The sequence below is a fragment of the Grampus griseus genome (genome assembly GCF_964374135.1).
Source record: "Grampus griseus genome assembly, chromosome: 11".
NCBI classification, from domain to species: Eukaryota; Metazoa; Chordata; class Mammalia; order Artiodactyla; family Delphinidae; genus Grampus; species Grampus griseus.
In genome coordinates, this window is record NC_139005.1 from 31403999 (window position 1) to 31418392 (window position 14394).

At 36.1% G+C, this 14394-nt stretch overlaps 1 protein-coding gene across 3 annotated transcripts in view; it reads left to right on the plus strand.

Annotated features, from left to right (window-relative positions):
- LRRK2 (leucine rich repeat kinase 2) overlaps positions 1-14394 on the plus strand; it is a 155875-nt gene that overhangs the window by 20566 nt on the left and 120915 nt on the right. For all 3 annotated transcript variants that reach the window (XM_082665511.1, XM_082665512.1, XM_082665513.1), the window contains 4 exons: positions 1424-1543; positions 2015-2151; positions 2245-2324; positions 3667-3773. In XM_082665511.1, the coding sequence (XP_082521637.1) occupies positions 1424-1543; positions 2015-2151; positions 2245-2324; positions 3667-3773 (444 nt within the window). The remainder of the gene's footprint in view (positions 1-1423; positions 1544-2014; positions 2152-2244; positions 2325-3666; positions 3774-14394) is intronic.

Sequence of the window (14394 nt, forward strand, 5' to 3'; positions counted from 1 at the left end):
CTTGGCAGTGACAGTGCAGAGTCTTAACCACTGGACCACCAGCGAATTTCCTCAAATTGATCTTTAGTTAAAGGTACTTTCTTAGTGACTAGAGAATTTATTGTCCCTGTTACTGTTTCAAAGAAGCTGAATAAAACTTACTTCTTCCTCATAATTAAAATAAAAACCCAAAGTCAGTAAATAAATACTAAGCATTTTGTCAAATTATGAAATTCAATTATGGGGTTAATGCATTTAAAGGCCTTATATAATTTACTATATATTTTCACATAAATTAAATATAAATGAAAATAAGGTAAGGCCAGTCTCACTGATGTTTTCTCAGAGTCACACAGTTTTCAGTGGTAGAGCAGCTGTTGGCAGTGGCATGGGAATAATACTGGGGAAAAGGAGGTGAGACAGCCCAAGTTTAGATAAGCTGGTAAAAGTGGAAAAGAACGCTTTTTGAAATGACCCTCCAAGACGAGAGACCACTAAGGGCTGGGGAGTATGTCAGCTTAATGGGTGAATACGGAAGAGGCATGAACATAAAAAGATGTTGATAAACAAGAGCTACCCCTAGTTAATCTGCCTTTTGATTTTGAAGGCTTGATTGATATTTAGTGTGGGCTTTAGGCTTTTCATGGTATAGAATCTTTTCCAATTCTGGCTGTGTGTCTCAGGGATCATCTAATTACACATATAGCTAACTAGGAGTTTCATTCTTACTCCTAGAAGGAAACTTGGTGACTGTTAATGAGTTACAGATAAGCTAAGTGGAAGGAGGCACATATTTTTGGACTGTCATTTACAAGTGTTTTCCTTATAAGGATTTAGATTTCTATATGACTATGAGAAGAATGAGTATAAAAACGTAAGGGATGTCTTCCTGGGTTGGGTTAGAGGTAGTAAAATATTCTCATATTTTTCTTCTAAGATTATCATAGACAAGATCAGGTAATGATAAGTGTGCCAATGGGTTTTCTGAGCACTATTCTTTAAGTGAAAGAAGGCTGTTTCAGCAAAAGCATTTAATGACAAGGAAGGTTTTTTTCCCCCCGTCTTTTAGAAGGCAGGAAAATTAAGCTGTTTTGTACACTCAATATTGTAGTGTCATGAATAACAGATACCTCATTGTTTTAATATGATGATGACATGAGAGGGAGTCAATGAACACAAGTTAATATAACTCAAACATTTAATTTTTTTTTTTGCCCAGTCAGTTCCGTTGTCTAAGCAAGATAATTGAATGAGTGCGTAAAATAAATTTTCAATACTTTATGCAATCCTCTTAAGCTATTTTAATTAAAGTAAATATATGTTTTAATGTCATTAAGAATAGTCATCACTACTCAAATTTGTTGATTTAAATACTGTTATGTGATTAAAGGTAATTTAAGTTCCATGGATGAGAATTTCCACTAATATCTCACTTAAATTTCAGGTAATTTTTTTAATATTCTGGTATTAAACGAGGTGCATGTGTTTGTGGTGAAAGCTGTGCAGCAGTATTCAGAGAATGCAGCATTACAGATTGCAGCACTCAGCTGTTTAGCTCTCCTCAGTAAGTAACTTAACTAACAAGGAAATTCTTACAGGTGCATTTTATCTTGAATATTAACATTATAACAAGAAAGTCATATGTGGAGAAGGAGCCCTTAAATGCCTTTTCTGTCTTAATGTAACTCATTGTCCAATAGATGATACTTTCAAGGGAACTAACAGTTGTGGTAAGTACATCCTTCCCAGTTCAGATATCAGTAAATACATCCTTGATTTAGCTTTATTATTAGCAGTTAACTTCCTTAATTAATCTTCCTCTAGCCTATTAGTTTTGTTTGGTACCCTCTTGCTCATTTGGTAATTTATCTAGATGGGATAGCAGTATGATGAAGTGTGTAATATATTAAAAAGGTCTTTTAAATAACCAGGGCCACTACTAAAGAATACCTCACTCTGTTGATAATGTTTCAATATACGGACTTAGTTGGTCATTCAAACTGTAAGTAAGTTACATGTTTACATTTTTTCCAAGCTGAGACCATTTTCTTAAATCAAGACTTAGAGGAAAAGAATGAGAATCAGGAGAATGATGATGAAGAAGATAAATTGTTTTGGCTGGAAGCCTGCTACAAAGCATTAACGTGGCATAGAAAGAACAAGCATGTGCAGGTTAGACTCTTTCATAAATTTGATAGTCTTTCAAAATTGTTTGTTCAATAATTTATTTTTTGACAGTTTTCTTTTTTTCCTTCCCTAATCCAGGAGGCTGCATGTTGGGCCCTGAATAATCTCCTTATGTACCAAAACAGTTTACATGAGAAGATTGGAGATGAAGATGGCCAGTCAGTAGTTTTGATTCTATATGATAGAAAATTTCAGTCATATTTTTAATCAATCCACATGAAATACCATAACTGAAATTTTTATTGTTTGAAATATTTTTGATGTAGGCATTTATGTTTTAAGTGTTGCCACAAAATACTTGTGGATGTATATTTTGATCCCATTGCCTTGGATAGTTAGTAAAAGGTGATTTGTTTGAGAGTTATTACTGAGAGATTTAGAATCAAGAGTCATTCGGTAAATTATGAATCATCAAGAAAGAAACTTTCAATTTTCTGGCTAATCATTTAAAATGCCATATTAATTAATCTCAAGTGATAGGAATCAGAGAGCAATCTGTGACCTTTTCTGTTGTGGTTACTAGCCAGCAGGTTGTCAATATCAGGAATTAGATGTGCTTAGAAGCCTCCTATAGTGATTCCCCACTTGGTGTAGCAGTGTTGAACTCTCTTCTCTTGAGAGGGTTATTTGTAGCTGTCAGCTCTTGAGGATGCTTTCTGTGGGAGCACCATTTAAACCTTGTAAGACCAGTCATCTCTCCCACAGATACACGAGTTCTGAGTACATCAGATTTGTTTCATGTCCATGAGCAACTGCTTAGATTTTTACTGTTGGCTCTGCATATCCTCTGGATTTTAAATTTTGAATGACTTACTTACCTTGGAAATTTAAATAGTAATATTCTGCATCTCAAATCCTGACAGCCTGTTAGCAGAGTGATCTACTGCCAATCAGAAGGGAATTAATGACACAGATGCTATTTATTTAAACATCTATTTTGAATGGAAACAGTAAATTTTGAAAAATATATGTTAAACCAGCCTTCTAATCTGCTTTGAGCAATCTTTTAAAGAAATTAGGATAAGGTTGGTTCATGTTGCAGTTTATAAATTTCAGTTCATAGACACTAATTCCTCAAAATCCATAGGAGATCATTAAAATAAATACATCATTAAAACATATTTATGCTCTACATTAAAAATTTCACTTTGCTTCATTATGACTTTTAATTTTTCATTTCTTGCTTACATCATCTTTTTCTCACTTAATCTTTTTACCCTTAGCACCTCTTTATATATCTGCTGAGTCTTTTATTTTCTCCGTCTACTGCTTATCTACTTTGAAGAAACAGAAATACTACTTTATTAGTAGTTCATGGATTTGAATATAACTTTTAAATACAAAACTGTTTAACTGTAATTCACTCCTGTGAGTAGAGGTGGCATAAAATATTGTTTATCTGCCCTTATTTGTTGTTAGAGAGATTAGATAACAGTAAGTGAATGTTTGAGCTAATTATTAAAGAGATTACTATTCATATTGTGGTTGAATTTGTGAAAGGTTCCCAGCTCACAGGGAAGTGATGCTCTCGATGCTGATGCATTCTTCATCAAAAGAAGTCTTCCAGGCATCTGCAAATGCATTGTCGACTCTGTTAGAACAAAATGGTAAGAGATACACCGTATTTTTTAATAAAAAGAAACACATTTTGTGGTATTTTTTAAATTATAAAAGCAATATATTGTAAAAACTTCAAATATGTAAATTATACATCTAATATATAGATATATTGATATATAGGTAAAAGGATAAAGAAGAAAATAACATTTTGATGTTCTTCTGGACTTCTATGTATGTACTTACACATGGCATATACAATATGCTTTATATTTTTTGGAGAAATGGGATCATATAATTTTTTATAAACAAATTTTACATTTCTTTTTTTGTGTTGATAAATGTAAATTCTCACATTATTGTTTTTAATGGTTGTGTAGTTTCCCAATGTATGCCTATTTCCTATTTTATAGTCCAGTTTCTTGTTGATGGACTTTTAACTTGTGTCCAGTGGTATTTTTTTTGGATACCTATAATAATCGCCAAATGGTCACTTTTTTCCCCCAGTTTCCTTTATACACTCTTCTTGTTATTTTATTAGGAATGCAATGGGTGGAGAGATATTCACCATTATAAAATCTGCTAAAATTGTCCATTATAAAAATTAAAAAAAATAGTCCTTTACATGTAAATCTTATAGCTTTGCATTATTAAGGAGAGAAAAATGGCTGTTATACCTTTGGAAGAACACTTGAGGTTTAAAACTGAGTCTCAGGCTGCTCTGATTCCTGCCCTTATAAACAGGAAATACTGCCAGAAAATCTTGGGAGAAAATTCATCATAAAGGCATTGGGACTTGGCAGCTCTTGAAGGATATTTTTGGAGGGAGAAAAATAGAGAAAAACACTGAAAGCTTGAAAATAAGACCAGTGTTAGCATCAGCTTTTAGTAGAGAACCTGGTTAGAGTGAAAAGAATAAAGAAACCTCCTCATGCATGTTTCCTTACACTATTATTTAAGTCAAATCAAGAGAAAAATCACTTCTTTGTTTTCCTCCTTTCTCGCTCTACCTCTCTGACGGCACTGAAAAGGCCATCATAAGAGGTTTGGGCTGGCAAGAGCCCTGAGGGATAGCCAGGGGTTGCCTTCAAGGGATAATGAGTCAGAGCAGGAGTGGCAGAAAAGGAAACTGCTCTTCTTGAGTCACCCATCCTCTACTGTGCAGAGATCTGGATGGGGATCTCACTCTTGAAAATGAGCACTGGCCTTGGCTGTTTTTTGTGTGAGGCCCCTTAGAGAGGAGACAAACCCTTACCATGTACAAACCACATTGTGTTGGTGTTGTAGTTCTTAACTCCCTGGATATCTTTGATATGTCAACAAAACAACCATGATTTTGTGAGATTTAAACTGATTCTTTTTTGTTGTTGTTGTTTTTTTAAGAAAAGGATTACTTTATACATATTGACACATACATGTAAGAATCCTGGAGACATTAGCTAAAGCTACTATAGTAGTACTCATTTCTGTAATTGGTCACTAGGTCGTAGTTGGTGTGTGTGTATGTGTATATGTATATATATTTAGTTAGTATCGATAGTTTCTGTTTTCATCTCCTCATTCCATATTTCCCATGTCCTCCGCCAGAACTTCAGTTGCTCCTGGTTCTGGAGTGACCCAAACCTTCATCCATGAAAGGTCAAAGTCCTCAGTCATACTGCTTTTTTTGGTTGCTGTAGTTTTCTTTCTTTCTTTTTTTTAAATTTTTAAAAATTTTTTTTATTTTTATTGAAGTATAGTTGATTTACAATGTTGTGTTAGTTTCAGGTGTACAGCACAGTGATTCAGTTATACATACATATATTCTTTTTCAGATTATTTTCCCTTATAGGTGATTACAAAATATTGAGTATAGTTCCCTGTGCTATACAGTAGGTACTTGTTGGTTACTTATTTTATATATTATAGTAGTGTGTTGGTTGCTGTAGTTTTCAATTCACTTTTACTGTTGGGGATGCAGGTATCAAGAGGCTGCTAGAGATTACCTTGGATCTCAGATAGTCTTCCTCACCACCATTGTGTAGCAGTAACCTGTCTCCCCTTGGTAATTGGATCAGTAACATCAGCCAGGAGAGTAGCTCCTTTTTTAAACTGGTGGTTCAGTTCATAAGTAGTTTAAAGTGGCCAGGTAGATGTCACATGCTCTGATTAGGTGGAACCATTGTTGTTTCCCCTGATGAAAGCTTATCCTGCTCCATGCAAGACAGTAGTATTTAGGTTGGAAGATGTATCATTTTTACTTTTTAAAATACTTTTTCTTGTGCTTTTTTCTTCATTTTTATTGAGATATAATTGACATAAAGCATTGTATAAGTTTAAGGTGTACAGCATTATGAAATTATTAGTACAATAAGTTCAGTGAACATCCATCATCTCATATGGATACAAAATAAAAGAAGAAAGAAATGTTTTCCTTGGGATGAGAACTCTTAGGATTAACTCTCTTAACAACTTTCATATATAACACACAGCAGTGTTACTTATATTAATCATGTTGTACATTATAGCCCTAGTATTTATTTATCTTATAAATGGGAGTTTGTACCTTTTCACCACTTTCATCCAATCCCCCCTTCCACCCCTCCTCCAGCTTTTGGTAACCACAAATTCCTCTTTTTCTATGATTCTGTTTTTGAAATATAATTGACCTGCAACACTCTGTTAGTTCCAGGTGCACAACATAGTGATTTTATATTTCTATACACTACAAAATGAGCAGCATGGTAAGCCTAGTTATCATCTGTCATTATACAAAGATATTACGTTATTATAGAATATATTTCCCATGCTATACATTCCATCCCTATGACTCCTTTATTGTGTAACAGGAAGTTTGTACCGCTTAAGTTCCCTCCCCCTCTTTCACTTATCCCCCACTGTTCTCTGCTCTGGCAGCCACCATTTTGTTTGCTGTATCTATGAGTCTGTTTGTTTCATTGTTCGTTCACTTCTTTTCCTTTTTACATTCCACATATAAGTGAAATCATAGGATATTTGTCTTTCTCCTACTTATTTCACTTAGTCTAACCCCCTAGGTCCATCATGTTGCTGCAAGTGGCAAGATTTTACTTTTTTTCATGGCTCAGTAATATTCACATCTTCCATTAATGTATCTATGGGCACTTAGGTTGCTTCCATATTTTGGCTATTGTGAATAATGCTACAATGAACATAGGGGTGCATATATATATTTTCTTTTTAAAAAAATTTATTGGAATATAGTTGATTTACAATGTTGTGTTAGCTTCAGGTGTACAGCAAAGTGATTCACTTTGTAATATGTAAATATTTGTAAATATTTGTATTCTTTTTTTACATTCTCTTCTGTTATAGGTTATTACAAGATACTGAGTATAGTTCCCTGTGCTATATAGTAGGTCCTTGTTGGTTATCTATTCTATATATAGTAGTGTGTATATTTTAATCTCAAACTCCCAATTTATCCCTTCCCCCCATTTGGTAACTATAAGTTTGTTTTCTGTGTCTGTGAATCTATTTCTTTTTTGTAAATAAGTTCATTTGTATAATTTTTTTAGATTCCTCATATATAAGTGATATCATATGATATTTGTCTTTCTTCATCTGGATCATTTTTTTAGATTCCTCATAGAAGTGATATCATATGATATTTATCTTTCTCTGTCTGGCTTACTTCACTTAGTATGAGCATATATCTTTTCGAATTAGCGTTTTTGTTTTCTTTGGATAAATAGCCAGGAGTGGAATTGCTGGATCATATGGTAGTTCTACTTTTAATTTTTTGAGGTATCTCCATACTGTTTTCCATAGTGCCTGCACCAGTTTGCATTCTACCAACAGTTCATGAGGGTTCGCTTCTCTGCACATCCTTGCCAACATTTGTTATTTGTGGTCTTTTTGATGATAGCCATTCTGATAGTTGTGAGGTGATAAATCATTATGGTTTTGATTTGCATTTCCCTGATGATTAGTAATGTTGAGCATCTTTTCATGTGTGTGTTGGCCATCCTTAAGTCTTCTTTGAAAAATGTTTATTAGGGTCATCTGCCCATATTTTAGTCTTGTTATTTGTTTTTCTGATGTTGGCTTGTATAAGTTCTTTGTATATTTTGAATATGAACCCCTTATTAGATATATCATTTGCAAATATCTTCTCCCATTCAGTAGGTGGCCATTTCATTTTGTTGATAGTTTCCTTTACTGGGCAAAAGCTTTTTAGTTCGATGCAGTCCCATTTGTTCATTTTTACTTTTGATTCCCTTGCCTGAGGAGAGAGATCGAAAAACATATTGCTAAGATCATTGTCAAAGAGCATACTGCTTATGTTTTCTTTTAGGAGTTTTATGGTTTCAGGTCTTCCATTTAATTCTTTAATCTATTTTGAGTTTATTTTTGTATATCCTGTGAAAAGGAAGTCCAGCTTGATTCTTTTGTATGTAGCTGTCCAGTTTTCCTAACACCATTTATGGAAGAGGCTGTGTTTACCCCATTGTATATTCCTGCATCCTTTGTTGGAGAGTAAATGAACATATAAGTGTGGGTACATTTCTGGACTCTCTAGTCTGTTCCATTGAGCTATGTGTTTGTTTGTTTGTTTGTTTTGCCAGTATCATACTGTTTTGTTTACTATTAGTTTGAAATCAGGGAGCGTGATGCCTCCAGTTTTGTTCTTCTTTTTAAGATTGTTTTGGATATTTGGTGTATTTTGTGTTTCCATAAAAATCTTAGAATGGTTTGTTCTAGTTCTGTGAAAAATGCCATTGGTATTTTGATAGGGATTGCTTTGAACCTGTAGATTGCCTGGGGTAGTTTGGTCATTTTAACAGTATTAATTCTTCCAATCTATGAGCACAGAATAGCTTTTCATTTGTTTGTGTCATCTTCATTTTCTTTCATTAGTGTCTATAGTTTTCTGAGTATAGGTCTTTTACATCTGTAGTTAGATTTATTTCTGATGCAATTGTATATGGGATTGTTTGCTTAATTTCCCTTTCTGATAGTTTGTTCTCATTGTGTGTATAGGAACACAATGTATTTCTGTATTTTAATTTTGTACCTGCAACTTTACTAGGTTCATTTATTAGTTCTAATACTTTTTTGGTGGCATCTTTAGGATTTTCTTTATATATATCATGTCATCTGCAAACAGTGACGGTTTTACGTCTTCCTCTCCAGTTTGTATTCCCTATATTTCTTTGTGTTGTGTGGCTAGGACTTCAAATACTACATTGAATAAAATGACAAAAGTGGGCATCCTTGTCTTGTTCCTGATCTTAGAGGAAATGCTTCAGCTTTTCCCCATTGAGTATGATATTGGCTGTAGGTTTTTCATATAAGGCCATTATTATGTTGAGATATGTTCCCTCTAAACTCACTTTGTTCAGAGTTTTTAACATAAATTGATACTAAATTTTGTCAAAAGCTTTTTCTGCATCTGTTGAGGTCATCATATGCTGTTTTTTTTCTTCAGTTTGTTAATGTCTTATATCACATTGACTGATTGGTGAATACTGAGCCATCTTTGCATCCCTGGGATAAACCGTGGTGTATGATTCCTTAAATGTACTGTTGAATTCAGTTTGCTAATATTTTGTTGAGGATTTCTGCATTTATGTTCATCAGTTATATTGGCCTGTAATTTTCTTTTGTGGTATCTTTGGTTTTTGTATCAGGGTGGTGCTGGCCTTGTAGAACAGGTTCAGAAGCATTCTTTTCCCTTCAGTTTTTTAGAATAGTTTGAGAAGTAGGGGCGTTTACTCTTCTGTAAGTGTTTGGTAGAATTCATCTCTGAAGCTGTCTGGTCCTGGACTTTTGTTTGTTGGGAGTTTTTTTTTGTTTGTTTATTTGTTTTTTTTACTGATTCAATTTCATTACTGGTAATCAGTCTGTTTGCATTTTCTATTTCTTCCTGATTCAGTCTTGGGAGATTGTACATTTCTAGGAATTTGTCCTTTTCTTCTAGGTTGTCCTTTTTATAGCCATATAATTGCAGTAATCTCTTATGATTTTTTATATTTCTTTGGTTTCGATTGTAACTTCTTTTTTATTTATGATTTTATTGATTTGGGCCAGGTCCTCTCTCTCTGTCTCTTTTTTTATTCTTGATGAGTCTGGCTAACGGTTTATCAATTATGTTTATCTTTTCAGAGTACCAGCTCTAAGTTTTATTGATCTTCTCTATTGATTTTTTAGTCTCTGTTTCATTTATTTCTTCTCTGATCTTTATGATTTCTTTCCTTCTACTAATTTTGGGTTTTGTTTGTTCTTCTTTTTGTGGTCCTTTAGATATAAGGTTAGGTTGTTTATTTGAGATTTTTCTTGTTTTGTGAGGTATGCTTGTATTGCTATATAATTCCCTTTTAGAACTACTTCTGCTTGCATCCCATAGAATTTGGGTTCTTTTCTTTGTGTTTTCATTTATTTCCAGGTATCTTTAAAATTTCTGCTTTGATTTCTTCAGTGACTCATTGGTTGTTTAGTACATATTGTTTAGCCTGCACATATTTGTGTTTTTTTGCAGTTTTTTTCTTCAAGTTTATTTCTAGTCCCATAGCATTATGGTAGGAAAAGATGCTTGATATGATTTCAGTCTTTTTAAATTTATTGAGACTTGTTTTGTGGCCTAGCCTGTGATCTGTCCTGGAAAATGTTCCATGTGCACTTGAAAGAAATATGTATTTTGCTGCTTTTGGATAGAGAGTGATATATATTCACACACACACACACACACACACACACACACACACATATCTATTAAGTCCATCAGATTCATTGTGTCTTTTTTTTGTTTTGTTTTGTTTTTTTGTGTTTTTTTTGCGGTACGTGGGCCTCTCACTGTTATGGCCTCTCCCGTTGCGGAGCACAGGCTCCAGACGCGCAGGCTCAGCGGCCATGGCTCACGGGCCCAGCCGCTCCGCGGCATGTGGGATCTTCCCGGACCGGGGCACGAACCCGTGTCCCCTGCATCGGCAGGCCGACTCTCAACCACTGCGCCACCAGGGAAGCCCCATTGTGTCTTTTATGGCCAGTGTTTTCATATTGATTTTCTGTCTGAATGAACTGTCCATTGATGTAAATTGAGTGTTAAAGTTCCCTAGTATTATTGTGTTGCTGTCAATTTCTTTCTGTATGTTTGTTAATATTTGCTTTATGTATTCAGGTGTTCCTGTGTTGTGGCATATGTATTTATAATTGTTATATCTTCTTGCTGGATTGATCCCTTTATCACTATGTAATGTTCTTTCTTGTTATTTGTTACAGTCTTTGTTTAAAGTCTATTTTGTCTGATATAAGTATTGCTACCCCAGCTTTCTTTTCTTTTCCATTTGCATGGAATACCTGTTTTCATCCCCTCACTCTCAGTCTGTTTGTGTCTTTAGATCTGAAGTGAGTCTCTTGTAGGTAGCATATAGGTAAATTTCGTTTTATTATCCGTTCAGATACTCTACGTCTTTTGGTTGGAACATTTAGTCCCTTTACATTTAAAGTAATTATTTATGGTGTGTGCTTATTGCTGTTTATTTATGGGTGCTTTTTTTTGTAGTTCTTTTTTGTTCCTTTTTCTTTTGTTCCTTTCTCTTATGATTTGATGACTATCCTTTAGTTTTATGTTTGGATTATTTTCTTTTTTTCAGTATGTATCTATTACAGATTTTTGGTTTGTGGTTACTGTGAGGGATGTGTGTGTGTGTGTGTATAAAATTATTTTAAGTTGATCTCTTAACTTTTTATTTCTAATTTATTGATCAAATATGGATTTATTTTGTTATTATGAGTATATATTCCTATATATATTATAGATATATATACAGACACACACATACACACATATAAAACATTAATCTGTTGTATTTTTCTTTTTTCCAATGTTACTTTCTTGAGAAAATGATCTCTTAACTTTGAAAGCATTTTAATATTCCTGCATTTTTACTACTCTCTCCACATTCAGTGTTTTTTACATAATATTTTGCATCTTTTTGTTTTGTAGGAATCCCTTACCTACTTACTGTGGGCATAGATGATTTTACTACTTTTTTCTTTTAACCTTCCTACTAGTTTTATAAGTGGTTGATCTACTACCTTTACTTTATTTGCCTTTACCAATGAGATTTGTCCTTTCATAAAGTTTATTTTTCTAGTTGTGGTCTTCTTTTTTCCACCAGAGACATCTCTTTAACATTTCTTGTACAGCATAGTGGTGCTGAACTCTTAGCTTTTGCTAGTCTGTAAAACTCTTATCTCTCCTTCAAATGAATGATAGCCTTGCTGGGTAGAGTATTTTTTCCTTTTATTATTTTGAATATATCCTGCTACTCCCTTCTGTTCTGCAGAATTTAAGCTGACAGTCTTATGGGAGTTCCTTTGTATATAACTAGTTGCTTCTCTTTTGCTTTAATATTCTCTCCTTATCTTCAGTTTTTTCCATTTTAATTACAATATGTCTTTTTATGGACCTCGATCTGTTGATCTTGTTTGGGACTCTCTGTGCTTTCTGGACCTGGATATCTATTCCTTTCCCAGTTTAGGGAAGTTTTCAGCTATTGTCACTTCAGATAATTTCTCTGCCATTTTCTCTATCTCTTCTCCTTCTGGGGTCTCTATATGAGAATGTTAGTATGCTTGATGTTGTCTCAGAGTTCTCTTAAATTGAACTCATATTTTACAGGTTTTCTTTTCCTTTTTTTTTTTTTTTGTTCAGCTCATGTTATTTTTCACTACACTGTTTTCCAGTTCACTGATCTATTCCTCTGTATCATCTAATCTACTGTTGAACCCTTGTAGTGTAATTTTCATTTCAATTTTTGTATTCTTCATCTCTTTAATTCTTTATATTTTCTAACTCTTTGTTAAACTCGCTGCGCTCATCCTTCTGAGTTTGTTGAGCATCTTTTTTTTTTTTTTTTTTTTTTTTTTGCGGTACGCGGGCCTCTCACTGTTGTAGCCTCTCCTGTTGCGGAGCACAGGCTCCAGATGCACAGGCTCAGTGGCCATGGCTCACGGGCCCAGCCGCTCTGCGGCATGTGGAATCTTCCCGGACCGGGGCACGAACCCGTGTCCCTTGCATTGGCTGGCAGACTCTCAACCACTGTGCCACCAGGGAAGCCCTGTTGAGCATCTTTTTGATCATTACCTTGAATGCTTTATCTGGTAGATTGCATATCTCTACTTGGCTTAATTCTTCTGAGATTTTATCTTGTTCCTTCATTTGGAATATATTCCATTGTTGTCTCATTTTGCCTAATTTTTTGTTTTTATTTGTATGTTTAGGTGGGTTGATTATGTTTCCTGATCTTGGAGAAGTGTCCTTACGTAGGAACATATTATTAGATCTAGGAGTACACTCCCCTCTGGTTAACAGAGTATATCTTCTAGGGGTGCCCCCTGTGTGGTCTGAGTGGGCTCTTCTGTTGTGGTGAGTCCAACTACTATGGGTGCTCAGGTAGGCGGGGCCAGTTTCTGGCTGGTTGGCTGCCTGAACCTCCTATGCAGAGGCTGCAGGTCCCTGGTGGCCAAGGCTGGGTCATGGCATGGCTGATTGCACAGTCTGGGGATTTCTGGGACTGGTTCTAGCCCACTGGTGGGGGGTGCTGGGTCCTGGCAGGCTGACTTCAGGCCTGGGAGGTCTTGGGGCAGTTGAGTGCAGAGCTTAGGATTTTGGAGCTGGTGCCGACCTGCTGGTTGGCAGTGCCAGGTCCCTGGGTGGCTGGCTGTGCGCCTGAGAATCCCGTGACAGCTGACTATGGGCCTGAGGGGTTCCCAGGACTAGTGCCAACCTGCTGATAGGTGCAGCTGAATCCTAGTGCTAATTGGCTAGATGGAGAACTCCAAAATGGTACTTGTCAGCACCAATGTCCTCGTGGTAGAATATGCTACCCAAAATGGCTGTCAGCAGCATCTTTGTGCCCAGGGGGAGTCCCAGTTACCTTCTGCCTCTCTGGGAGACTCTCCAAGATGAGCAAGTGGGTCTGACCCAGGCTCTTTTCAACTTACTGTGTGCTGGGTCTCCAAGTGTGTGAAACTTCGCATGCACTCTTTAAGGGTGGAATCTCTGTTTCCTACAGCCCTCTTGCTCTCCCACTATACAAGCCCCAGTGGCTTTCAAAGCCTGATGTTCTGGGGGCTCATCTTCCCAGTGCAGTACCCCCAGGCTGGAGAGACCAATGAGGGGCTTGGACCCCTTACTCCATGAGGAGAACGTCTGCAATTGTGATTATCCTCCTGTTTGTTGGCCCCTTATCCGGGAGTGTGGGTCTTGACTACATCACATTCTACACCCCTCCTGTCATCTCATTGTGGTTCTTCTTTTATGTCTTTAGTTGTGGAATATCTTTTCTGCTAGTCTTCAGATCATTCTCATAGATAGTTGCTCTGTAAATAGTTGTAATTTTGGTATGCCCATGGGAGGAGGGGAGCTCAGGGTCTTCCCTGGGAAGAATCTTGATCTCTGCAATTTTTTTTTTTTTTTTTGCGATACATGTGCCTCTCACTGCCGTGGCCTTTCCCGTTGCGGAGCACAGGCTCAGGACACGCAGGCCCAGCGGCCATGGCTCACGGGCCCAGCCGCTCCGTGGCATATGGGATCTTCCCAGACCGGGGCAAGAACCCATGTCCTCTGCGTCGGCAGGCGGACGCCCAACCACCGTGCCACCAGGGAAGCCCTGATCTCTGCAATTTTGATCAGTCCCTGGGCTG